This window comes from Moschus berezovskii, chromosome 9 (genome assembly GCF_049115385.1).
Source record: "Moschus berezovskii isolate FMDL1 chromosome 9, NW_MosBer_1.0, whole genome shotgun sequence".
Taxonomy (NCBI): domain Eukaryota; kingdom Metazoa; phylum Chordata; class Mammalia; order Artiodactyla; family Moschidae; genus Moschus; species Moschus berezovskii.
Genome location: NC_142468.1, coordinates 102,040,907 through 102,068,628, shown reverse-complemented (window position 1 = coordinate 102,068,628; position 27,722 = coordinate 102,040,907). Strand labels below are relative to the sequence as shown.

The 27,722-nt window shown below is 39.7% G+C and overlaps 1 protein-coding gene and 1 pseudogene across 5 annotated transcripts; both read left to right on the top strand.

Moving 5' to 3' along the window:
* The first annotated feature begins 202 nt into the window (after nucleotides 1-202).
* LOC148776750 (olfactory receptor 11G2-like) lies at nucleotides 203-6,144 on the top strand (annotated as a pseudogene).
* On the top strand, nucleotides 222-23,307 carry LOC129562807 (olfactory receptor 11G2-like). 5 transcript variants are annotated; one of them, XM_088840063.1, is made up of 4 exons: nucleotides 5,299-5,436; nucleotides 14,816-14,956; nucleotides 18,557-18,670; nucleotides 22,361-23,307. In XM_088840063.1, exon 4 carries the CDS (start codon nucleotides 22,372-22,374, stop codon nucleotides 23,305-23,307), a length of 936 nt encoding a protein of 311 aa, XP_088696189.1. In that variant the 5' UTR covers nucleotides 5,299-5,436; nucleotides 14,816-14,956; nucleotides 18,557-18,670; nucleotides 22,361-22,371. The 5 variants fall into 5 exon arrangements, with proteins under 5 accessions (XP_088696188.1, XP_088696192.1, XP_088696189.1 ...); XM_088840062.1 differs by lacking the exons at nucleotides 5,299-5,436; nucleotides 14,816-14,956 and adding an exon at nucleotides 222-316; XM_088840064.1 differs by lacking the exon at nucleotides 14,816-14,956 and having other exon boundaries at nucleotides 5,306-5,436.
* The last annotated feature ends 4,415 nt before the right edge of the window (nucleotides 23,308-27,722 follow it).

Below are 27,722 nucleotides of genomic sequence, written 5' to 3'. Positions count from 1 at the left end.
AATATCTTTCCTTCATCTTATATATTACATCTGAAAATCTGACTAATCTAGATTGGGTTTAACCCAACCTTTCCAAGACAGCATGGAGGTGAGGGAGTAGTTTATCTTGCTTGGCTTTGTTAATAAACTCAGTCCAAACATCCTGCATACATAACACAACTTTGACACCTCCGTATGCATATTTCTACTCCCTCTGCCACAGAACTTTCTGCAGCTAATTCAGGGGAACTGTCCTGCCTCTCTGAACAGCTCCAGCTTCCCCTTGTGTCAAGTGAACACCACAGCTCTTCTGTACAAAGGAGTGAAGTAATAAAAGGTGAGTAACAAATGATATGTTTTATTCAAAATATCTTTCACCCACTGACAATTTATAGTTAGGTTGAGCATGAAATGGTGATGACACACAGAGAATCATTTTTCACACTTTTCTTATTTTCTAGAGCAGCTTTGTCAGACTCTCAAAGTAGGAGAATTGCCCTAAAGGGAATCACCTGGATATTTTTGCCTCATGTAAACGTGACAGACTAACGGATTTTCTCATCTGAGAGATACATGTAAATAAAATATCACCTCTAGATCTATAAAACCTTCATATCATGTGTGCGTGTAGTATACTTGGAATAGGAGTAAGCATGTTATAATGAAAGGTTATTAAAAATTATATAACCTTACTCCCTTTTCACATAAAGAAACCAAAGTTTATAGACAGTAGAAGACTCCACTAAAGCCACTAAGCAACTCTGTCATGATGCTAAACCTGGAATTTCCATCCTACCCTCCCTATCTCCTATTTTAACATCTACAGCCGGGGTCCATTATTATCTCTAGCAATACAGAGTAAGCCACCTGGGATGGGACACATTGTTCCACACAGAAACTTAGCTCCCGTTACTTCCTTTAAATGGATTCCTCTCATGTCTGGGCCAATACTCTCCTAGTCTCAGATCATTTGGAGCGCTTTCTTATATAATTTATTTCCTAAAACTTCATCTCACAGGCTCTATGAAGCTCAAAGAAAGTAATTGGTAGATATCTCTATATTATCTATCTATATTCTCTATGTTGGTAACAGTGAGGACAATCATTTCTTTCCAAAAAAATTATAAATATATACTATCTTCCTCATACTATGCTGAGAACTAGGAATTAAGAATGACCATGGAGGACAATAAGAACAAAGACCCTGGGTCAGAAAAGTACTTGGCTATTTCTAGAAACTGAAAGAAGGCAAATGGCTTTAGAAGCTCATCTTTCTAATAAGCTGAAGCTGGCCTAAAGGTGCTACCTGAGAAGACTAGGCTGATTCTAGCTGCCTCTAGTGGTCTCCTCCCTTCCTATCTAATAAGATCCTTGCTGGACCAAGAATTCTATTGTTTCACAGTAAAGTGATTATCATTGCTTTCCTATCCTTAAAAATGCATGGAACAGGAGTCAGCAAATTATGGCCAATGGTCCAGATCTGGCCTGCTGCCCATTCTTGTATAGACAGTGAGCTAAGAATTCTTACATTTTGAATTTAAATTAAAAAATGAATAGAAGACTAACTTTCTGTTACTCAGAAACTGTGTTAATATAACACATCAGAGTTATATTAAATTCAAACTTCAGAGTCCTTTGCAAAACAGAATACGTGTTTCTAATGTGTGTGTGTATGTATGTGTTTGAGAGATATAGAATGTATATGATTGATTAATACAGCCATGAGATGAGGTTGGAGATGTTCGGTTCCCTTCCGTTCCGTCGCTCAGTCGTGTCCGACTCTTTGCGACCCCATGGACTGTAGCCTACCAGGCTTCTCCGTCCATGGGATTCTCCAGGCAAGAATACTGGAGTGGGTTACCGTTTCCTTCCCCAGGGGAACTTCCCGACCCAGGGATCGAACCCGGGTCTCCCGCATTGGAGGCAGATGCTTTAACCTCTGAGCCACCAGGGAAGATGTTACAAGGGGTCATCTAATAGTGTGGTGTGAAGATTTTATTTTCAGTGCATTGGGAAGCTAACTGAAGTATGTGCACAAGAAAAGGGACTGACTTGATTTTCTTTTTTAAAGAGTGCTCTGGCCGTGACAGGGATAACACATTATCTAGAGGCAAGGGTGGAAACAGGAAGCCAGTGAGGACAGCGTCACAGTGATCCAGGGAAGAAAAGATGAGAGCTTAAACACGAGAGTGTTAGACATGGGAAAAAGTAACAACAATTTCTGGTGGACTCAATGTGAGGGTTAAATAATGGAGAAAAACTACACTGACACAAATTTCACCAAAAAGGTTATGCAACATTCAATTGAATAGGTCAAATTATGTGATTGTTGAGTGGATGCTTACTCCTAAAATGAAATTTCAGGAACACCAGCAAAGCAAACCTGGTCAAAAATACTTAATAATTGTTTTTCATTGATCATAATACTTTCCTCTGAATCAGTACAAGAATTATAGACTTACGCTTTTTTTTGCACAGACACAGACTTTGTTAGGACATTTCATAATGAGCATCAGCCTGCAGTGTTAACGTAGAGCAAAGGATTCTGGCAAAGTTAGGGCTAATCCTGGCTGGCAAATCTTAGATTTATCTTTAGATTCTAAAATACTTAGAACTCATTAAGGACCTTTTCACATAGCAGAATTAATCCTTTGCATCGCTAATTTTATTCTTTACTAATCAATGGGCTCATGCGACTGATACAACTTTGTAACTACACTACAAAAGCCAGGGTGAGAAGCAAAAGTAGGGTAAATGATTACTGTCATTGATCATGAGTGAAACCGGTACAGAGTGACTTAAAAGTCACTCAGATGTTATACTCTTCTGCCATCTTCCTTCAACTCTCCTTTATAAAAAAATGAATGTGTGGTCTCAGAAATTTACTGGGCCCCTAGGAAACTGACTTTAAAAGCAGAAGAGGAAAGACAGTAAATGGAATTGCATGGTATAAGTACCAGAACCTACACACTCTTCCCTTCACCAAATAGAGTCCTTTAAATCCTATTCCAGTCCAGTTATATACTCTAAAAGACAACCTGGCATATCTGCAAGAATTCTATTGGCCCCAAGCATCCCTCATGCGGTATGAATCAGGGAATCCTGTTTAAAATGACCCAGAAAGGGTTTTTAAAGAATATGTATTGTATTATAATCTCTCCCACAGCCTTGTTGCCCTGCCTCCAACCAACACAGTTCTCTTCCTCCTCCAACACTAATGTAAGCAACCATACCTTTACATGAGAAGGGATGACACCTTGCTGCCACCACCTTTTGCTTCTGATCCTGGAGGTTTCTCAGAAATTGAATATTTCTGGTAGGAAATTATTAGACTTCCTGAGTCCCTGTGTCAAACTTCAAAACCAAAATATGGATTTACAATAGAACAAGGGGTAGGGAACATAGCTTTTCTTTATATTGCACATGTATACGTTATCTCATAAGGTTCTGATTGATTTCAAGATCAATGTGCAAGATTATTTAACAAAAGTATTCTCATTTAGAACAACAGAAAAAGACATGTTGCAGATATGCAAACTTTAAAAGCTACTCTGCCTTGAGATGCTCCAAGTAGTTACTGGAGGATAAGCAAAATTTTAGTTCTGAATCCTTACAAATCCACCGCTATTAGAATATTTAGAATTCCATGTTATCTGTAATATTCATAGCTCATATCATTGGGATAGAAATATATCAATAACTATAGCTTGGAAAATTTCATCTCTCTGTTCCAGGTAAGTACAGACCTTTTTCACATGCTCTGTTAATAATTCTTACACGCTGGTCCACCGTGAATGACTAGGATTGCCTTTCTAACGCAATAGAAATCAAGGTTGATTTCCTGTAGTTGATCTGATGATTGCAATCTGATGATTACAGATAATTAGTGTAAAACAATATGAAATTAATAAGTTAAATCATTTAGTTTGAAATAAAGGCTGCTTCAAAAGTCACATAAAGGAAGTAATTCCAAAAGTTCCATTAATTTATGTTACATGGCAACATAGGTCTGTACTTACCTGGAACAGAGATATGAAATTTTCCAAGCTACAGTTATTGATATATTTCTATCCCAACGATATAAGTTATGAATATTACTGATAACATGGAATTCTAAATATTCTAGTAGCAGTGGATTTGTAAGGATTCAGAACTAAAATTTTGCTTATCCTCCAGTAACTACTTGGAGCATCTCAAGGCAGAGTAGCTTTAAAAGATTGCATACCTGCAACATGTCTTTTTCTGTTGTTCTAAATGAGAATACTTTTGTTAAATAATCTTGCACATTGATCTTGAAATCAATCAGAAACCTGTAAGATAATGTATAAATGTGCAACATAGTTTGATTCAACTTCTGACACAACTGCAATGATGTCACCTCTTTGAAAAGTAGAAGAAATCCATTCCATTTTTGTGACAATAGACCAGTAGGTTGGTTGGTAGATAGATAGACTCTATTAAATATATATTTGTATGCAAAAATGCTAAGTCACTTCAGTCGTGTCTGACTCTTTGTGACCCTTTGGACTGTAGCTCATCAGGCTCCTCTATCCCTGGGGATTCTCCAGGCAAGAATAACTGGAGTGGATTGCCATGCCCTCCACCAGGGGATCTTCCTGACCCTAGGGTCGAACACTTTGCCTCTTATGTCTCTGGCATTGGCAGATGGGTTCTTTACCACTAGCGCCACCTGGGAAGCCCTAAAGATAATATATGTATATTCTCTATTAAGTCTATATAATCTTCAAAAACTGCTACAACCCTTTCCTAGAAGGGCTTATCTATTCTGGATCCAGAACTTTTCTGGATCCAGGATGAAAATATGAATGAGAATAAAGAGGAAACCCAGGTCAATATTTCATCTCTCAAGAAAAAATCATTGATATATAAGTCCTTATGGCCTTCCCAAGTGGCACTAGTGTTAAGGAACCTGCCTGTCAGTGCAGGAGACATAAAAGATGTGAGTTCGATTCCTGGGTCAGGAATATCCCCTGGAGGAGGGCATGGAAACCCGTCCTAGTATTCTTGCCTAGAGAATCCCATGGACAGAGGCGCCTGGTGGGCTACTGTCCCTCGGGTCGCAAAGAGTTGGACATGACTAAAGTGACTTAGCATTCAGGCATGCAAGTCCTTATATCTTTCCCAGGAAGATTTAAGTATAAATCTGAGTCCTCATGTCTCTATGCAAACTCATTTGGTATTTGCTGGTTCTTTCACAGCTCGCAGACTCATGAAAATATCCAGCACTCCCAACACCTCCAGCACCATCACTGGCTTCATCCTCCTGGGCTTCCCTTGCCCCAGGGAGGGGAAGATTCTCCTCTTTGTGCTCTTCTCTGCTGTCTACCTCCTGACCCTCATGGGCAACGGTTTGATCATCTGTGCTGTGTGCTGGGATCAGAGACTCCACACCCCCATGTACATCCAGCTCGCCATCTTCTCCTTCCTGGAGATCTGGTATGTCACCTCCACTGTCCCCAACGTGTTGGCCAACTTCCTCTCTGACAACAAGCTCATCTCCTTCTCTGGTTGCCTTCTCCAGTTCTACTTTTTCTTCTCCTTGGGTTCTACAGAAAGCTTTTTCTTGGCTATTATGGCATTTGATGGATACCTTGCCATCTGCCGACCTCTACACTACCCCACCCTCATGACTGGACGTCTCTGCACCAATTTTGTGATCAGCTGCTGGGTACTTGGTTTTCTCTGGTTTTTGATTCCCATCATCATCATCTCCCAAATGTCCTTCTGTGGATCCAGGATCATTGACCATTTCCTGTGTGACCCAGGTCCTCTTCTAGCACTCACCTGCATAAAAGCTCCTGTGATGGACCTTGTCTTCTCCACTCTAAGTCCTATTCCCCTCATCATTCTCTTTCTCTTCATTATGGGGTACTATGCTTTGGTCATAAAAGCTATATTGAAATTTCCTTCAGCAGCTGGACAAAGAAAGGCTTTCTCAACCTGCTGTCTCATCTGACTGTGGTTTCACTGTTCTATGGTTCAGTAGTGTTTATGTATGGGAGCCCAGCATCTGATCATGGTGCTAGAATGCAGATGACTGTGACTCTGTTTTATTCTGTTGTCACCCCACTTCTTAATCCAATAATATATAGTCTTAGCAACAAAGATATGAAAAAGGCCCTGAAGAAATTTCTGAGACTATAAAAACTATTAACCAAAAAGACTCTTTAGCAAGTAGAGCCCAAATTTTATTTACTAATTTGCAAACATTTCTAAATATTCTATTTATTTTCAGGTTAAAAACAACATTATTCAGAAAATATTTCAGTATCTTGTGAGCACGTTATCTGTTGATTTTTTCTTCTCTTGGTTCTTGACTGTTTGTCCTCTTTCTTCATATACTTTCATATTTTTAATTGAATGCTGTACATTATATTTTTAACATCATAAAGACAATGGATATAGTAATGCAACAAAGGTTAAATTTCCCTCAAGTAGCAGATAGAGTAAAAACAGATCAGTTTGATCCCATTTAAGGATTCATGTTGTAAAAACAACCTTAACCACTTTTGCTCTTATTTCTGGGATGTGACTCTTACTCGGGAATATGACCTTTCTGAGATCTCAGCTGCAAACCTGGACTGTTTTTAGGATACCTCCACCTTAGGACCCCTGAATTCCTATTTTTGTACTCTGAAAATCATGACTCCTAAAACATCTGCTCAGCACTTTAGACTCTCAATTTCTGCTTTCTGCTAGATTTTTTTGAAATCTTATCTTGTATGTGAATGGCTGGCTGAGACATCAAAAATGCCTTGAAAGGAGATTATATTACCCTTTGATCCTCCTTCTCTGTGGTCCTCCTTTTCTAGAATTTGTTTCTCAAACTCCAAGTGCCTTACTGGCCATAAGCACAAAACCTTTATCTCCTCAGTTCAGTCTGAGGAGAATCTACTGCTTTTTGCTGAGACAGTATTCTTCCTTCACCCCAATCTTTCCCAAATGCCTTCCTATCTACATATTCCTGCCCTACTGATTGCTATTCCTCAGGGGAAAAGCCCCAATGTGAATGTGAAACTCATTTCCATGTTCCTCCCTTCTTGAAATTTTATCCCCTGAAGTCTTTTCTGTGTTAACTGCTTTCTAGTGCCTTAGAATATTCCTTTTATGTATTTTGTCAAGGTTTTATAGTTATTTTTTGTAGAATGGTTAGTTTAATGCAAGCTGTTTAGTCATGACCATAGTCAGAGATTCTTGTCCTTTATATCTAAATTCCAGACATTCTCACTACTATTCTCACTTTCAGAAGATGATCTTATACCATAAATATGCAAAAACCCACAAAGCAAAGAACAGTGAGTACAGAGACTGGTATAAGTGCAAATCTAGGAAGTAGATCTGCTTTTTTTCAATGCAAGAAGCTCCAGATTCCTGTAGGGGGTGGGGTAGGGAAGGGGAGTTTACTTATAGTAAGACATGAAAAAGCAGAACCACAGAGAACAGATTTAGGCCACTTTTTCATTGGTATATAGTTGATTTGCAATCTTATATCAGTTTCAGGTGTACAGCATAGTAATTCAGTATTTTTATAGATTACACTCTAAAACTACTGCACATTTCACTCATTCAAACTACTGCACAACTGCACTTATTTCACATGCTAGCAGAGTAATGCTCAAAATTCTCCAAGTCAGGCTTCAACAGTCCATGAATCGAGAACTTTCAGATGTTCAAGCTGGGCTTAGAAAAGGCAGAGAAACTAGAGATCAAATTGACAACATACATTAGATCACAGAAAAAGCAAGCGAATTCCAGAAGAACACCTACTTCTGCTTCATTGACTATCCAAAGCCTTTGACTGTGTGGATCACAACAAACTCTGGAAAATTCTTAAACAGATGGGAATACCAGACCACCTGACCTGCCTCCTGCAAAACCCGTATGTAGGTCCAGAAGCAACAGTTAGAACTGGATATGGAACAGACTTGTTCCAAATTGGGAAAGGAGTACAGCAAGATGTATATTGTCACCCTGCTTATTTAACTTATGTGCAGAGTACATCATGTGAAATGCTGGGCTGGATGGAGCAAAAGCTGGAATCAAGATTGCCAGGAGAAATATTAATAACCTCAGATATGCAGATGACACCACCCTTATGGCAGAAAGCGAAGAGGAGCTGAGGAGCCTCTTGATGAAAGTAAAAGAAGAGAGTGAAAAAGATGGCTTAAAAGTCAACATTCAGAAAACTAAGACAATGGCATCTGGTCCCATCACTTCATGGCAAATAGATGGAGAAACAATGGAAATAGGGAAAGAGTTTATTTTGGGGGGCGCCAAAATCAATACAGATGGTGACTGCAGCCATGAAATCAAAAGATGCTTTGTTCTTTGGAAGCAAAGCTCTGACAAACCTAGGCAGCATATTACAAAGCAGAGATATTACTTTACCAACAAAAGTCCAGATAGTCAAAGCTATGGTTTTTCCAGCAGTCATGTATGAATGTGAGAGTTGGACTATTAAAAAGGCTGAGCACCAAAGAATTGATGTTTTTGAACTGTGCTGTTGGAGAAGACTCTTGAGAGTCCCTTGGACAGCAAGGAGATCAAACCAATCAGTCCTAAAGGAAATCGATCCTGACTATTCATTGCAAGGACTGATGCTGAGGCTGAAACTCCAATACTTTAGCCACCTGATGCAAAGAGCTGACTTATTAGAAAAGACCCTGATTCTTGGAAAGATTGAAGGCAAGAGGAGAAAGGGATGACAGAGGACGAGATGGTTGGATGGTGTCACTGACACAATGGCCATGAGTTTGAGCAAGCTCCGAGAGATGGTGAAGGACAGGGCAGCCTGGTGTGCTGCAGTCCATGGGGTCTCCAGGAGTCAGACATGACTGAGCGACTGAACAACAGCAACACAGATTGCACTCCATTATAGGTTAATACAAGACAATGGTGATAATAATACTTGTACCAAAAGCACAAGCAACAAAGAAAAGATCAACAAATGGGACAACATAAAATTCATATCTTCTGCAAAACAAAAAAAAAACAATTAACAAAATGAGAAAACGCCCTAGTGAATGGAAGAAAATACTTCAAACCATGTAACAGATAAGGGGTTAATATCCAAATAAAGAAATAAATCCTCTGAGCAATAAAAAGTAGAAAACTTGGTTAAAAATGGGCAAGACATGAATAAATATTTTTCTAATTAAGTCATAGAGTTGGCCAGTAGGACATGAAAAGAAGTTCAGCTTACATAATCCTCAGAGAAATGCAAATCAAAACCACAGTGAGATATCACCTCACACTGGTCAGAATGGCTATCATCAAAAAGATAATAAATAATCAGTGTTGGCCAGGACATGGGAACACTTGTACACTGTTGGTAGAAATATAAACTGGTGCAATCACTATAGAAAACCGTATGGAGGGGGTCTCAAAAGCTAAAAGTAGAACTACCATATGATCTTGCAATTCTACTCCTGGGTGTTTATCTGAAGAAAATGAAAACACTAATTCAAAAAGATAAATTCACCCCAATGTTCTTAGCAGCAATATTTACATGAGTCATGATATGGTAGCCTAAGTGTTTATGATGTACAGATGAATGAATAAAGAAGATAAGGTGTGTGTGTGTTTGTATACAATGGAATACTATTCAGCTAAAAATAGAATGAAATTTTGTCATTTATAACAATAAAGATGGACCTGGAGGATATTATGAGTAATAACTCAGAGAAAGACAAATACTGAGTATTATCATATATATCTGGAATCCAAAAACTAAAACAAATGAATATTTTGAATAAATGTAAAAAAAGCAGAAACACATTCATGCATTTGGAGAACAAACTAGTGGTTACCAGTGAGGATAGGGAAGGGGGAAGGTATTAATAGGTACCAACTACTATGTATAAAATAAATAATCTACAAGAATACAAGTACAACACAAGGAGTATAGCCAATATTTTATAACAACTTTATATGGAGTATATTCAAAATACTCAAGCATGATGTTGTACACCTGAAACTAATATTATAAGTCAACAGTACATCAACTTTTAAAAATGGGATGGGAAGGGGAAAAAAAGAAAATGACTTGACTCTCATAGCCAGAACCAGAAAAAAAGTAGCTGGATATTTTCTCAATATATAATAAATGTTTATTATTACAATTATCAAACAAGAGAAAAAGTATAAAAGTATTTAAAATTAAAAGTTATCTAAACCCATCACCCTCAGGTAAACACCATTAATGTTTAAGTGAACAATCTTTCATGTATTATTTTATACACATACATACGCTCATATAAGTTGATTTTATACAAGTCGGATATTGTACATGCTGTTTTTATGACAGACTCCTTTATTTTTTTCCGTACCACTCCCTACTACCATCACTCCACCCACAATCTAATTTTCACACATCCCGTCTCTACTAGATCAACAGTAATAACAATCTAGTATGTATGCTTCATACTATTCTCCAAGATCCTAATTATATAAAAATATTTAATTATATATATATAAGGATTTTTTCGTTATCTTTCAAATATCAAATCATTATTATATAGGTTTCTGTACAAAGTGCTTTTACATTTAGCCTTGCTGCTGCTGCTGCTGCTAAGTCGCTTCAGTCGTGTCCGACTCTGTGCGACCCCATAGACGGCCGCCCACCAGGCTCCCCAGTCCCTGGGACTCTCCAGGCAAGAGTACTGGAGTGGCTTGCCGTTGCCTTCTCCGACATTTAGCCTTATAATATGCAATTATCTCCAAGTTTGATACCTGGGTCAGAAAGATCCCCTAGGGAAGGAAACGGCAACCCACTCCAATATTCTTACCTGGGAAATCCCAAGGAGAGAAGAGTCTGGTGAGCTACAGTCCATGGGCTCACAAAGTAATCAGACAAGACTTCGTGACTAAACAACAGCATTAAATATACCACATATGTTCATTTTCTATAGTAGACTGCTGCTGCTGCTAAGTCACTTCAGTCGTGTCCGACTCTGTGTGACCCCATAGACAGAAGCCCACCAGGCTCCCCCGTCCCTGGGATTCTCCAGGCAAGAACACTGGAGTGGGTTGCCATTTCCTTCTCCAATGTGTGAAAGTGGAAAGTGAAAAGTGAAAGTGAAGTCGCTCAGTCGTGTCCGACCCCCAGCGACCCCACGGACTGCAGCCCACCAGGCTGCTCCATCCATGGGATTTTCCAGGCAATAGTAGACTAGAGATATATAATTAATAAAACCAGTCTTCCACAGCACGTTTCTATAGGAAGAACTATTCATGAGTTAGTTTTGGTTAATACTCATTCCATAAAAGACATGACTGAGAACAAGTTTCATATTCTTACTGAGAGGGTTTTCACTGAGGAAATTGAAGATTAGAGTCTTTATAGAGGTATCGTGATAATCAAGTAAATTATTGTCTGCATTTCTACTAAATCCAGCTAACTTGCAATGTGCCTGATATGAACTTCCACTTTAGCCATTCAAGAGTTGTACAGCCTCAAGTACACCGTCAGTATCTTTTCATAAATGAGGTAACTAAGCCTTGACTGGGGCTTTCCTGGTGGTTCAGAGGTTAAAGCGTCTGCCTCCAATGTGGGAGACCCGGGTTCGATCCCTGGGTCAGGAAGATCCCCTGGAGAAGGAAACAGTAACCCACTCCAGTATTCTTGCCTGGAGAATCCCATGGACGGAGAAGCCTGGTAGGCTACAGTCCACGGGGTCGCAAACAGTCAGACACGACTGAGCGACAGAATGGAACGGAAGCCTTGATTGAGTAAGTTGCCCAAACAGTTAAGAGTGTTGGAATCAGGTTGAATTAAAGAACTATGACTCCAGAAACCATACTGTAAACTGTTATGCTATGGTGTCTCCTGATGTTAGGTTATCATATGTAAGCTTCCAAGTTAAGCATTTTATATACACTATCTTTTTTAGTCTTCATTATGACATTATATGAGCCATTACTATTTCACGTGTTTCACAGAATAGAAGACTAAGGCCTAGAGAGAACAGATAACAATTTGCCAGCAATGCAGTCTAATAACAACTCAGAAAGCAGGGATTCAGACAAGTCTCTCTAATCCAAAAGTCACATTCTTCATCATTATTAATTTGTTGTAACAGAGTTTTATATATATATACATATATATGCTATTGAGTGAAAGGGGGGAGGGAATTCCCCTTGTGCCTCTAAAGCTGAATAATATCCAGCTATTAGGAAGAGTTTATGGGAAAAGGGAAAAAGGAAAAAGCCTCTAAAGCTGAATAATATCCAGCTATTAGGAAAAGTTGATGGGAAAAGGGAAAAAGAGTTTATGGGAAGTGAAAAGCAAAGGAGAAAAGGAAAGATATACCCATTTAAATACAGAGTTCCAAAGAATAGCAAGGAGAGATAAGAAAGCCTTCCTCAGAGATCAATGCAAAGAAATAGAGGAAAACAACAGAATGGGAAAGACTAGAGATCTCTTCAAGAAAATTAGAGATACCAAGGGAACATTTCATGCAAAGATGGGCTCAATAAAGGACAGAAATGGTAGGGAACTAACAGAAGCAGAAGATATTAAGAAGAGGTGGCCATAATACACAGAAGAACTGTAGAAAAAAGATCTTCATGACCCAGATAATCACGATGGTGTGATCACTCACCTAGAGCCAGACATCCTGGAATGTGAAGTCAAGTGGTCCTTAGGAAGCATCACTAGTGGAGGTGATGGAATTCCAGGTGAGGTATTACGAATCCTGAAAGATGATGCTGTGAAAGTGCTGCACTCAATATGCCAGCAAATTTGGAAAACTCAGCAGTGGCCACAGGACTGGAAAAGGTCAGTTTTCATTCCAATCCCAAAGAAAGGCAGTGCCAAAGAATGCTCAAACTACCGCACAATTACACTCATCTCACACACCAGTAAGGTAATGCTTAAAATTCTCCAAGCCAGGCTTCAGCAATACATGAACTGTGAACTTCCAGATGTTTAAGCAGGTTTTAGAAAAGGCAGAGGCACCAGAGATCAAATTGCCAACATCCACTGGATCATTGAAAAAGCAAGAGAGGTCCAGAAAAACATCTATTTCTGCTTTATTGACTGCTAAAGCCTTTGACTGTGTGGATAACAATAAACTGTGGAACATTCTGAAAGAGATGGGAATCCCAGACCACCTGACCTGCCTCTTGAGAAACCTGTATGCAGGTCAGGAAGCAACAGTTAGAACTGGACATGGAACAACAGACTGGTTCCAAATAGGAAAAGGACTACGTCAAGGCTGCATATTGTCACCCTGCTTATTTAACTTATATGCAGAGTACATCATGAGGAACACTGGGCTGGAAGAAGCACATGCTGGAATCAAGATTGCTGGGAGAAATATCAATAACCTCAGATATGCAGATGACACCACCCTCATGGCAGAAAGTGAAGAAGAACTGAAGAGCCTCTCGATGAAAGTGAAAGAGGAGAGTGAAAAAGTTGGCTTGAAGCTCAATATTCCGAAAACTAAGATCATGGCATCCGGTCCCATCACTTCATGGCAGATAGATGGGGAAACAGTGGAAACAGTGGCTGAGTTTATTTTTTTGGGCTCCAAAATCACTGCAGATGGTGACTGCAGCCATGAAATTAAAAGACACTTGCTCCTTGGAAGGAAAGTTATGACCAATCTAGACAGCATATTAAAAATCAGAGACATTACTTTGCCAACAAAGGTCCATCTAGTCAAGGCTATGGTTTTTCCCGTGGTCATGTATGGATGTGAGAGTTGGACTGTGAAGAAAGCTGATCGCCAAAGAATTGATGCTTTTGAACTGTGGTGTTGGAGAGACTCTTGAGAGTCCCTTGGACTGCAAGGAGATCCAACCAGTCCATCCTAAAGGAGATCAGTCCTGGGTGTTCATTGAAAGGAGTGATGTTGAAGCTGAAACTCCAATACTTTGGTCACCTGATGCAAAGTGCTGACTCATTGGAAAAGTCCCTGTTGCTGGGAAAGATTGAGGGCAAGAGGAGAAGGGGAAGACAGAGGATGAGATGGTTGGATGGATTCATCGACTCTATGGACGTGGGTTTGGGTGGACTCTGGGAGTTGGTGATGGAGAGGGAGGCCTGGCATGCTGTGGTTCATGCGGTCACAAAGAGTTGGACATGACTGAACAACTGAACTGAACTAACGGGAAAAGGCTGATAAGAACTTAGTGAATAAGTATAGTTGTTTAGTCGCTAAGTTGTGTCCAACTCTTTGCAACCCCATGGACTGTAGCCCTCCAGGCTCCTTGTCCATGGGATTTCCCAGGTAAGAATACTGGAGTGGGTTGCCATTTCCTTCTACAGGGAATTTTCCTGCATTGGCAGGCTGATTCTTTCCTGCTGAGCCACAATTAGGACGTGTTTATGGGAAATGACTGATAAGAACTTAGTGAATTAGTATAGTATAATATTGTAAATACAACACATGTGCAGAAAAGTTAAATCCAGTCTTCATAAAACAATACAAAAAAGTATAAAAATACTTTAAATGGCAATGTTTGAATAGTAACATGGAGGTCTTTCTTTCTTTTTTGTTTTTTCCCCCAATTTTATGCTTTATTGTCAAATGCTGCAAGATTAAGTATTGACTGCCCATGACTTAATGATAGTTTGACCTTGATTTTTCAACTTTACAACTGCATGAATGCAATATTCATTTAGTAGAAACCATATTTTGAATTTTTAATTATGATCTTTTCCCAGGCTAGTGATACACGGTAAGATACTCTGTCTTGATGCCAGGCATCAGCAGCACGTCACAGCTCCCAGTCAGGCATGTAATCACAAGGGTAAATAACCATGTTGTACTGATACAACCATTCTGTTTTTTCACATTTAATACAGGGAGAAAATTCTTGAAATTTATATGGAAACAACAAAAGTCTATGAGTAGCCAAAGCAATCTTGAGAAAGAATAACAGCTGGAGGAATCAGACTTCTTGACTTCAGACTGGAGTACAAAGCTACAGTAACCAAGACAGTATGGTACTGGTACAAAAATAGAAATATAGATCAATGGGACAGGATAGAAAGCCCAGAAATAAATCTGCACACCTATGGTCATTAATTTATGACAAAGGACAAATGACTATATAGTGGAGGAAAGACATTCTCGTCAATAAATGGTGCTGGGGAAACTGGACAGCTACATGTAAAAAAAAATGAAATTAGAACATTCTTTAACAACATACAGAAAAATAAATTCAAATGGATTAGAGATCTAAATGTAAGACCAAATGCTATAAAACTCTTACAGGAAAACATAGGCAGAACACTCTGACATAAAATGCAGAATATCATTTTCATACCATCTCCCCGAGTAACGAGAATGAAAACAAAAATAAACTAATGGGACCCAATCAAACTCAAAAGCGTTTGCACAGCAACAGAAACCATAAACTAAAACAAAAACAAAAACTCACAGAATAGGAGAAAATATTTGCAACTGATGCCAACAACAAAGGATTAGTCATCAAAATTTAAAAGCAGCTCATGCAGCTCAATATCATGGAAAAGAAAAACAATAAAAAAATGGGCAGAGAACATAAATGGATAGATATCTCTACAAAAAAGACACACAAAAGGCCAAGAAGCACATGAAAATATGTTCAACATTGCTAGTTATTAGAGAAATTTAAATCAAAACTATAATGAGATGTTACCTCATATCAGTCAGTAGGCCATCACCACCAAAAATCCAAAAACAACATATGCTGAAGGGGGTGCAGAGAAAAGGGAACCCTCCTACACTGTTGGTGGAATGTAAAGTGATACAGCCATTATGGAGAACAATATGGAGTTTCCTTAAAAACTAAAAATAGAGCTACCATATTATCCAGTAATTCTACTCCTGGGCATATATCCAGAGAAAAATATGGCTCAAAAAGATACATGTACACCAATGTTCATTACAGTGCCACTCCAGTACTCTTGCCTAGAAAATCCCATGGATGGAGGAGCCTGGTAGGCTGCAGTCCGTGGGGTCGCTAAGGGTCGGACACGACTGAGTGACTTCACTTTCACTTTTCACTTTCACACATTGGAGAAGGAAATGGCAACCCACTCCAGTGTTCTTGCCTGGAGAATCCCAGGGACGGGGGACCCTGGTGGGCTGCCATTTCTGGGGTCACACAGAATCGGACATGACTGTGACTTAGCAGAAGCAGCAGTGATGCCATCTGAAGCAACATGGGTAAATCTGAATATTATCGTAGTAAGTGAAGTAAGCCTTACAGAGAAAGACAAATATCACATGATATTGCTTATATGTGAAAAATTTTTAAATGATGCAAATGAACTTATTTACAAAACAGAAACAGATTCACAGACCTAGAGAATGAATTTAAGATTATCAGGGCAGAAGGGTGGGAGGCAGGGATAGACTGGGAGTTTGGGATTCACATGTACACACTGCTATATTTAAAATAGATAATTAACAAGGACCTACTGTATAGCACAGGAAACTCTCAATATTCTATAATAACCTATATGGGAAAAGAATTTTTAAAAGAACAGATACATATATAACTGAATCACTTTGCTGTATACATGAACAAACACATCATTAACCAAGTATGTTTCAATATAAAATAAAAATTTTAAAAATGATTTTGTGAGAAACTGTCTGAGCTGAGGGGGGGAAATGACAGGAAAGGTTTAAAAAAATAAGGCAAAGAGAACTTTTAGTAAGTTAGCTCTCTACTTCTTCATGAACAAATAATCTCCTGGGACCCTCACTTCACAGGGCTTAACTCTCACACTAGTAGTCATCAACGCAGACGGTTCTTGCCTGCTTTTCAGAGGGTAAGATTATTCACCCAAGAAAAATATACGGTCTTCCACTGTATGTCTAAGCAATTTGATGTGACTGTTGACACAAGTACTTCTACAGGAAATAGTGGAGAAAAGGTAAAAATATAAAAATTTAACAACAACAGTGGTAACAATAGCAATAGGTTAAGGCTCCAGTGCAAAAGCTTTTATTTGGCAATTTTGAATCTCATGTTGTGGACAGAGGGAAACAACAAAGCTGTTCAAACAAGGAAGTGAAATGACCTGGTAAGTCTTTGACATGAAAATCCTTCACGAATTGGAGAGAAAGGGACAAGAAGTGGATTGTGCTAAGACATCTGTACCTCCATCAAGATGAGGAAGCTTAGATCCAACTCCCTGATGTGACCCCTGAGTAGAGCTAAGGAATGTTATGCTCTGGCCTCTCTCAGACCTGACAAGTGGACCCTCAAAACATCTGCTTGACACTCACAGGGCTCAAGCACAAATGAGAAAGGAAAGATTTATAAAACAACCAGAGAGGCCCTGGAAGGGGACGGATTCTTGGGGCAACTAGCTGCACAGCCCTCTATGGCTGAGGTCATATCATACCTTCAGCCCATCTAGCTCTTCTTTCTAGAGAATCAAAGGCAGCTCTGTTTCCAAAACTCATAATTGATAGCATTCACTAGAGGCCCAGGAACAGTTTCTTACATCATAGCCACCCCACTGTGTTATTTTTATAGACTTTCTTTTAATACCTGATAGGCAATCTGAGTTGTCTTATACATTGATGAAATCTCTTGCCATCCCTGAGAATTCGGGCGCTTTAAAAAGTAATATTTTCAACCCTACTGGGAGTCAAAGGTAAAATAGAAGGATCAGAGTCTCCAGAGAAGGCAGGTCCCAGAGGAAGGGAATAACTAGTAAAGAACATTTCTCCTAACACAGACGTTCTTCTGGAAGTGGTAAATTGATCCTCATGGATCCTCACTCCCCGGAGCCTCTGCTTAGAATCTCTCCATCCTTCAGCAAACACAGAAGGATGTTTCACTTTCTGTGAAACTCCTTCACTCCTTGGTGGTTTCTGTAGAGAAGACCAACCTTCCTCTCCAGAAAGACCACACATGCAGAGAAACTTCAGGTCTGGATTGCCCTCTGTCCATTTGTTTAGAGGAGAAAGTAAATATTAAAAAGTTAGTAAAACTACCCTCTAAATAGAGTTCCTTTACTCTGCTTTAGCTACATATGATATTCGATTGGCCAAAAAGTTCATTCAGGTCTTTCATGTTATATCTTGTGTGTGTGTGTGTGTGCACGTGCACACTCAGTTGTGTCTAACTGCATCCTTATGGACTGAAGCCTGCCAGGCTCCTCTGTCCATGAGATTCTCCAGACAAGAATACTGGAGTGGGCTGACATTCCCTTCTCCAGGGTATCTTCCTGATCCAGGAATTAAACTCAGGTCTCCTGCATTGCATGGGACAGGTGTGCTATCTCCTGACCAAACTAAATGAAGTAGATGGAGGTATTATTGTGAGAGCAGGCCAATAATGCTTCCACCCCATTGTGCCTACTTAAACTAGCCCCGAGGAAAAAGTAAAATATCAGAGAAATGTCTTTCCTTCACTTTATATAGTATAGCTGATGACCTGACTATTCAAGATTGAGTTTAACCCAACCTTTCCAAGATATAATGCAGGTGAGTGTGTAGTTTACCTTGTTTGGCTTTGTTAATGACTCAGTCCAAACATCCTGTACACATCACACAGCTTTGACACCACTATTTGCATATTCCCACTCTTTCTGCCACAGGACTTTCTGCAACTAATTCAGGGGACACTTCCCACCTCTCTGGACAGCTCCAACATCCCCTTTGTGCCAGGTGAAACCACAGCTACTCTGTACAGAGGAGGAAATTAATTAAGGGTAAGTAACAATACTGGAGAAGGCAATGGCAAGCCACTCCAGTACTCTTGCCTAGAAAATCCCATGGATGGAGGAGCCTGGTAGGCTGCAGTCCGTGGGGTCGCTAAGGGTCGGACAGGACTGAGCGACTTCACTTTCACTTTTCACTTTCACACATTGGAGAAGGAAATGGCAACCCACTCTAGTGTTCTTGCCTGGAGAATCCCAGGGACGGGGGAGCCTGCTGGGCTGCCATCTATGGGGTCACGCAGAGTCGGACATGACTGAAGTGACTTAGCAGCAGCAGCAGCAGCAACAAACAATACAATCTTGTTAGAAATACCTTTTTTTTTTTAATCCATAGTCAATTTAGTTAAGTTGAGCATGAAATGATGATGGCACACACAGTATCATTTTTCACTTCGTTCTTATTTTCTAGGGCATATTGTCAGACTCTCAAAGTTAAACTGCCCTGAGCAGGAACTGACCTGGATCTTTTCCCTTCTTGTAGAAGTGAAAATCTATCCAGCTGATTTTCTCATGCAAGAGACAGATGTTAACTACAATATCACTTCTAGATCTCATAGATCTCACAGTCTTGATATCATGTGTACTTGCAGTATACTTGGAATAGGAGTAAGCATGCTATAATGAAAAGTAATTAAAAATCATATGGTACTATTCCTTTCTCATATAAAGAAAAGAAAGCTAAAAGAACAGAGTTGTAGTTGCCAAGGGGGAAGAGGGAGAGAGAGGGATGGACAGGATGTTTGGGGTTAGTAGATACAAACTATTACATTTAGAATGGGTCAACAATACGGAACAAATTTTTCAAGCAACAGAAAAACAGTAAAGTCCTATTGTGTAGTATAGGGAACTATATCCAATCTCCTCGATAAACCATAATGGAAAAGAAGATTAAAGAGAACGTATGTATGTGTATAACTGATTGACTTTGCTGTACAGCAGAAATTAGCACAATACTGTAAATCAACTCTACTTCAATTAAAAATAGAGAATAAAAATTTTAAAAATTAAGAAAACATAGCTTATAGACAATAGAAGACTCCACTAGAGCCAACCAGCTACTTTGCTATGAGACTGAACCTAGAATTTCCATCCCATCTTCCTTCTCTCCTACGTTGACATCCACAACTGGGGGACCATAATTATCTCCAGAAACAGAGAGTAAGCCACTTGTGGTGAGACATATTCTTCCACACAGAGCATTTGCTTCCATTACTTCTTTGAATGGATTCATCTCAAGACTGGGCCAGCACTCTCATTACCTAGATCATTTTATAGATCCTAGAGCCTTTTCCTGTCTAATTCATTTCCTAAGATTTCATCTCACAAGTTATTTGAAGCTCAAATGAAGTAATTGGTAAATGTTTCTGTATTATCTGTCTATATTCTCTACATTGTTCACAATGTAGACAGTCCTTTCTTTAAAAAAATGTTTACAAAGTACATACCCTCTTCCTCATAGTGTGCTGAGCAGTCAGAATTAAGAGTGACCATGAAGGCCAACAAGAACAAAGACACTTAGTCAGGACAGTATTTAACTGCTTCTAGAAACTGAAAGAAGGCTAATGTTATATTACTGAAGTATTGTGAGGAGGAAAGAAGCAGTGCATGTGTGTGTGTGTGTGTGTGTGTGTGTGTGTGTGTGTGTAAAGCAACAAAAAGAGAAAGGCAATCCTGATGACTTTGGAAACTGAAGTTTTGTAATTAAACTGGTCCCAAAAAAATCTGTGAGCGCAGAACAGGCTGATTCCAGCTGCCCTCTAGAGGTCTCCTCCATTTCTAATAAGGTCACACGATGGACCAAAGAGTTTCCATTGTTCTACAGTAAAATGAATGTCTTTGCTTTCCTGTCTCTATAAATGTATTGACCAGAGCTCAGCAAATTATGGCAATAGGTCAAACACGGCCTGCTTTTGTATAGCCAGTGAGCTAAAATTTTTACTTTTTAATTTAAATTAAAAAATCCATAGAAGACTAATGTTTTGTAATATATCAGAGTTACATGGAATTCAAATTTCTGTGGACATAAATAAAGTTTTATGAGAATACAGCCATGTGCATTCATTTAGGTTTTGTGTCTATGGCTACTTTCATACAACAGCAGAAATGAACAGTTATCATAAAGACTATGTGGCTACAAGACTAAAATAGCTAAGAAGATATTTGTTGACCCCTGGTGCAGAGTATTTCAAAGTGAGTCCCCTCTACTGTTATGCAGCCTAGCACAGGTATTATAGTCCAAATGCAGGCAGCTTGCAGTAGGGTCAGTAGAGCACAGGGTGTGGAATACATCCTGCTACCCCACTGTTTGTTGAACCCTGTTTTATATTTGCAGTGTGTATGTTAGTAGAGGGTGTGTATATCTCCCTTACACACAGAGTGTGTGTTTCTGTGTGTATGCGTGTGCATGAGAGACACAGAAAAAGTATATTTGACTAACAGAATCATGAGGAGAGTTTGGAGATATGAAAAAGAGTCAGTTCAAAGACCCTAGTTTGAAAATTTGTTTGATCCTAAGTGCATTGGGAAGCTATTTGAAATTTGTGTGATCTGATTTTCTTTTTTTTAAAGAGTCACTCTGGCCATGGTTGGAGAAGGCAATGGCACCCTACTCCAGTACTCTTGCCTGGAAAATCCCATGGACGGAGGAGCCTGGTAGGCTACAGTCCATGGGGTCACTAAGAGTCGGACACGACTGAGCAACTTCACTTTCACTTTTCACTTTCATGCATTGGAGAAGGAAATGGCAACCCACTCCAGTGTTCTTGCCTGGAGAATCCCAGGGATGGGGGAGCCTGGTGGGCTGCCGTCTATGGGGTCACACAGAGTCAGACACGACTGACGCAACTTAGCAGCAGCAGCAGCAGCAGCAGCAGCAGCTGGCCATGGTATGGATCACAAATTGTAGAGAGACAGGGATGAGAAACAAGAAACCCAGTTAGGACAGTATCACAGTGGTCCAGAGAAGAAAAGAAGATGATGGCTTGAATTAGAGAGAGGTGAATGGACATGAGACTTATTTTAGAGAGAGACTAACAGAAATTGCTGATGAATTAGATGTGAGGGTAAAGGAAAGGGAAGAAATACTACACTGAAATGTTTTATCACAAATAAATAAATAAAAACAATTCTTAAATATTCAATCTGAAAGGTCATTTATTAAATTAAACAGATGCTTACCCCTAAATGAAATTTCAGGAACCCCAGCAGAACAACCCTGGTTAAAAATACCTAAGTATTATAAGTAGCAATTGTTTTTAGTCGATCATTAAAAAGCTACCTTCCTCTGAATTAGTACTGGACTTAAATCATTTTTTTGAAACCATAAAGGACCTTTATATGCAGCAGAATTATTCTTTTCTGTCCCTATTTTTCTGAGAAACTAGATAGGCAGTAGGATGGTATGTAGGTAGGTAGATAGACAGTCAGATTCTCCATTAAGAACAAAGTCTAATGTTCAAATACCTCTACCACACTTTCCTTCAAGAGTTTACCAATTCTGATCAAATATTTTCTTAAATCCATGATGAAAATGTGAATGAGAATAATTAACCCAGTTTACAAGGAAAAAAAATAGCTATTACTATATAAATCTCTATTTACTCTTCCAAGATGATTTAAATATAAATCTGGGTCCTCATATCTCTATACAAACTCATTTGGTATTTGCTGGTTCTTTCACAGCTCGCAGACTCATGAAAATATCCAACACCCCCAACACCTCCAGCACCATCACCGGCTTCATCCTCCTGGGCTTCCCTTGCCCCAAGGAGGGGCAGATTCTCCTCTTTGTGCTCTGCTCTGCTGTCTACCTCCTGACCCTCATGGGCAACGGTTCGATCATCTGTGCTGTGTGCTGGGATCAGAGACTCCACACCCCCATGTACATCCTGCTGGCCAACTTCTCCTTCCTGGAGATCTGGTATGTCACCTCCACTGTCCCCAACATGTTGGCCAACTTCCTCTCTCACAACAAGCTCATCTCCTTCTCTGGGTGCTTTCTCCAGTTCTACTTTTTCTTCTCCTTGGGTTCTACAGAATGTTTTTTCTTGGCTATTATGGCATTTGATCGATACCTTGCCATCTGCTGGCCTCTACACTACCCCACTCTCATGACTGGACGTCTCTGTGCCAATCTCATAATCAGCTGCTGGGTATTTGGTTTCCTCTGGTTCTTGATTCCCATCATCATCATCTCCCAAATGTCCTTCTGTGGATCTGGGATCATTGACCACTTCCTGTGTGACCCAGGTCCTCTTCTAGCACTCACCTGCAAAAAAGCTCCTGTGATAGAGCTTGTCTTCTCCACCTTAAGTCCTTTGCCCCTAATCATTCCTTTTCTCTTCATCATGGGGTCTTATGCTCTGGTCCTGAGAGCTGTATTGAAAGTACCTTCAGCAGCTGGGCGAAAAAAGGCTTTCTCCACCTGTGGGTCTCATCTGGCTGTGGTTTCACTGTTTTATGGCTCAGTCCTCGTAATGTATGGGAGTCCAACCTCTGAGCATGAAGCTGGAATGCAGAAGATTGTGACTCTGTTTTATTCTGTTGTGACCCCACTTCTTAACCCTGTAATATATAGTCTTAGAAACAAAGATATGAAAAAAGCCCTGCAGAAATTTCTTAGACTCTAAAAATATTAATCAAAGAGTTCTTGAGCAATTAGAGACCTAAATTGTGTTTACCTCATTTTCAGATTTAAAAAAAAAAATGTGTTTTGTGTTTTTCAGATAATTGTTCATCCTAAGATTGACTAAAATTTCAGTCACCAGTGAACATGTATCTGTTGCTTATTTGTTCTCCTGGTTCTTGCTCATTTGTCCTGTTTCTTTTTTTTTTTGTCCTGTTTCTTATATACTTCATTTTTTACCAAATGCTGAACATTATATTTTAAAATTTTTTAAATAATGTAGTAAAGAAAGTTTTCTTTTACCAGAAGATAGAGTAAAGCTGATCACTTTGATCTCATTTAAGGAGTATTTATTTTAAGGTGTAATAAAAATAGTCTAAAACAGCTTTGCTCTTATTTCTGGGATGTGATCCTTAGTCAGGAACATGACCATTCTGAGATGTCAGTTACGCACCTGAACTGTTTCCAGGACGCCTCCACCTCAGAGAGCCCTGACTTTCTCTATATTCTGAAACCCACGACTCCTAAGACCTCTGCTCAGCTCTTTAAACTCCCAGTTTCTTCTTTCTGCTAGACTTCTTGAAATCTCATCTTGCACATGAGTGACTGAGAAATGGAAAAATGCCTGGAAAGGAAACTACGTCACGTTTTGACCCTCACTTCTCTGTGGTCCTCCTGTCTCCAGTATTTTTCTCAAACACCAGTTTCTCTGGCGGCCACAGACACCAAATCCCTTATATCCTTAGTTCAGTGAAACGACTGCTTTCTGGTGAGACTTTATTCTTCCTCCCTGCTGTTCTTTCTCAGATCCCTCCATGTCCCCAGACTCCCCAACCCAGTGACTGTCATCCTAGGGGAGAAACACTCAAGGTAACTGCTTATTCTTCCCTTCCCTGGAATTGTAGCCCCTGAAGTCATGTCTGTGTTGACTGCTCTCTAGTGCCTTCAAAGGCTTGATTTATGTGATTTCTCCAGATTTGGGAGTTACTTTTAGTCGAAGGGTAAGTTTAATCCAAGCTGATTAGTCATGACTATAACCGAAAGTTATTTTCTATTACATCTAAGTTCCATACTTTCTCACTTCTCCCCTCACTTTCAGGAGATGATCTTGTAGCATAATCAAGCAAAAACCCACAAATCAGAGACAAGTGAATACAGGGACTGGTATAAACATGCAAAGGCCTGATTTTCTTTTCACTGCAAGCACCTCCACATTCCTGAGTATTCTACCCGGCAAACAAGGTGGGCAGGGAGAAGGGGTTGATTTCAATAAAATAAGGAAAACCAGTAACCCAGAGACAAATTTAGGCCTAATTCTTTTAAGGGAGAGGTGATCAGGAATTGTTCAGTTCAGTTCAGTCGCTCAGTCGTGTCTGACACTTTGCGATGCCATGGACCGCAGCACGCCAGTCCTCCCTGTCCATCACCAACTCTTGGAGTTTACTCAAACTCATGTCCATTGAGTCGGTGATGCCATCCAACCATCTCATTCTCTCTCGTCTCCTTCTCCTCTTGCCTTCATCTTTCCTGGAATCAGGGTCTTTTGAAATGAGTCAGTTCTTTGCATCTAGTAGCCAAACGATTGGAGTTTCAGCTTTAGCATCAGTCCTTCCAATGACTATTCAGGGCTTATTTCCTTTAGGATGGACTGATTGGATCTCCTTGCAGTCCAAGGGACTCTCAAGAGTCTTCTGCAACACCACAGTTAAAAAGCATCAATTCTTCGGCGATCAGCTTTCTTCACAGTCCAACTCTCACATCCATACATGACTACTGGAAAAACCATAGTTTTGACTAGACAGACCTTTGCTGGCAAAGTAATGTCTCTGCTTTTTAATATGCTATCTAGGTTGGTCATAACTTTCCTTCCAAGGAGTAAGCGTCTTTTAGTTGCAAGGCTGCAGTCACCATCTGCAGTGATTTTGGAGCCCAGAAAAATAAAGTCTGTCACTGTTTGCACTGTTTCCCCATGTTTGCCATGAAGTGATGGGACCACATGCCATGATCGTCATTTTTTGAATGTTGAGTTTTAAGCCAATTTTTGACTCTCCTCTTTCACTTTCAGCAAGAGGCTCTTTAGTTCTTCGCTTTTTGCCATAGGGTGGTGTTATCTGCATATCTGAGGTTATTGATATTTCTCCCGGCAAACTTGATTCCAGCTTGTGCTTCCTCCAACCCAGCGTTTCTCATGATATACCCTGCATATAAGTTAAATAAACAGGGTGACAATATACAGCCTTGACATACTCCTTTTCCTATTTGGAACCAGTCTGTTGTTCCATGTCCAGTTCTAACTGTTGCTTCCTGACGTGAATACAGATTTCTCAGGAGGCAGATAAGGTTGTCTGATATTCCCATCTCTTGAAGAATTTTCCACAGTTTGTTGTGATCCACATAGTCAAAGGCTTTGGCATAGTCAATAAAGCAGAAGTAGATGTTTTTCTGGAACACTCTTGCTTTTTCCATGATCCAGCGGATGTTGGCAATTTGATCTCTGATTCCTCTCCCTTTTCTAAATCTAGCTTGAACATCTGGAAGTTCACGGTTCACGTACTGTTGAAGCCTGGCTTGGAGAATTTTGAGCATTACTCTGCTAGCAAGTGACATGAGTGCAATTGTGTGGTAGTTTGAGCATTTTTTGGCATTGCCTTTCTTTGGGATTGGAATGAAGACTGACCTTTTCCAGTCCTGTGGCCACTGCTGAGTTTTCCAAATTTGCTGGCGTATTGAGTGCAGCACTTTCACAGCATCATCTTTTAGGAGTTGAAATAGCTCCACTGGAATTCTATCATCTCCACCAGCTTTGTTCGTAGTGATGTTTCCTGAGGCCCACTTGACTTCGCATTCCAGGATATCTGGCTCTAGGTGAGTGATCACACCATCGTGGTTATCTGGGTCATGAAGAACTTTTTTGTATAGTTCTTCTGTGTATTCTTACCACCTCTTCTTAATATCTTCTGCTTCTGTTAGGTCCATACTGTTTCTGTCCTTTATTGTGCCCATCTTTGCATGAAATGTTCGCTTGTATCTCTGATTTTGCTGAAGAGATCTCTAGTCTTTCCCATTCTGTTGTTTTCCTCTATTTCTTTGCACTGATCACTGAGGAAGGTTTTCTTATCTCTCCTTGCTATTCTTTGGAACTCTGCGTTCAGATGGGTGTATCTTTCCTCCTCTCCTCTGCCTTTTGCTTCTCTTCTTTTCACGGCTATTTGTAAGGCCTCCTCAGACAACCATTTTGCCTTTGTGCATTTCTTTTTCTTAGGGATGGTCTTGATCACTGTTTCCTGTACAATGTCACGAACCTCCGTCCAATAGCTCATCAGGTGCTCTGTCTATAAGATCTAATCCCTTGAATCTATTTGTCACTTCCACTGTATAATCATAAGGGATTTGATTTAGATCATACCAGAATGGTCTAGTGGTTTTCCCTACATTCTTCAATTTCAGTCTGAATTTGGCATTAAGGAGTTCATGATCTGAGCCACAGTCAGCTCCCAGTCTTGTTTTTGCTGACTGTATAGAGCTTCTCCATCTTTGGGTGCAAAGAATATAATCAGCCTGATTTTGGTATTGACCATCTGGTGATGTCCATGTGTAGAGTCTTCTCTTGTGTTGTTGGAAAGGGTGTTTGCTATGACCAGTGTGTTGTCCTGGCAAGACTTTATTAAACTTTGCCTTGCTTCATTCTGTACTCCAAGGCCAAATTTGCCTGTTACTCCAGGTATTTCTTTATCCTACTTTTGCATTCCAGTTCCCTATACTGAAAAGTAATTATAGATCAGTAAAATTGTTTACTCAGGATTTTTGTTAGTAACTTGGACTAGCTCACCTTGAAGTACCTCCTAGATCCTGAAAGAAAAGTTATCCTATTGTTGTATATATTTATCAATTCAGCTGCCTGATTCTGCAGATGAAGGAAATGAGAACTGGGTATCAGGAGTGATTTTCTAAGGATAATATTTTAATGGTAAAAAAATAAAAATGTCCTATCCACCACCTTTTTCATCTGCCTTTTCTTTTCAGTAAACAATCCTATATTTTTAACTTTCAGTTCAGTTCAGTTCGGTCACTCAGTCGTGTCCGACTCTTTGCATCCCCATGAATCACAGCATGCCAGGCCTCCCTGTCCATCACCAACTCCCGGAGTTCACTCAAACTCATGTCCATCGAGTCGGTGATGCCATCCAGCCATCTCATTCTCTGTCGTCCCCTTCTCCCGCCCCCAATCCTTCAAATTTAGAACTTCACAATTATTTCCCCTTCAATAATCTCAATGATTTGCCACTTATACATTTTTTCCTTAGTATATATAAAGCTCTATAAACAGTAAGAGAACAGAACATCGTAATAGGAAAATAAGCAAAAAGATACAAACAAATAACAGAGAAGATTCTTAAACATATAGAAATATCACTAATT

What these genes read in the sequence shown, in the direction of transcription:
- LOC129562807 (XM_088840062.1), top strand. Translation starts at nt 22,372, where the DNA reads ATGAAAATATCCAACACCCCCAACACCTCCAGCACCATCACCGGCTTC.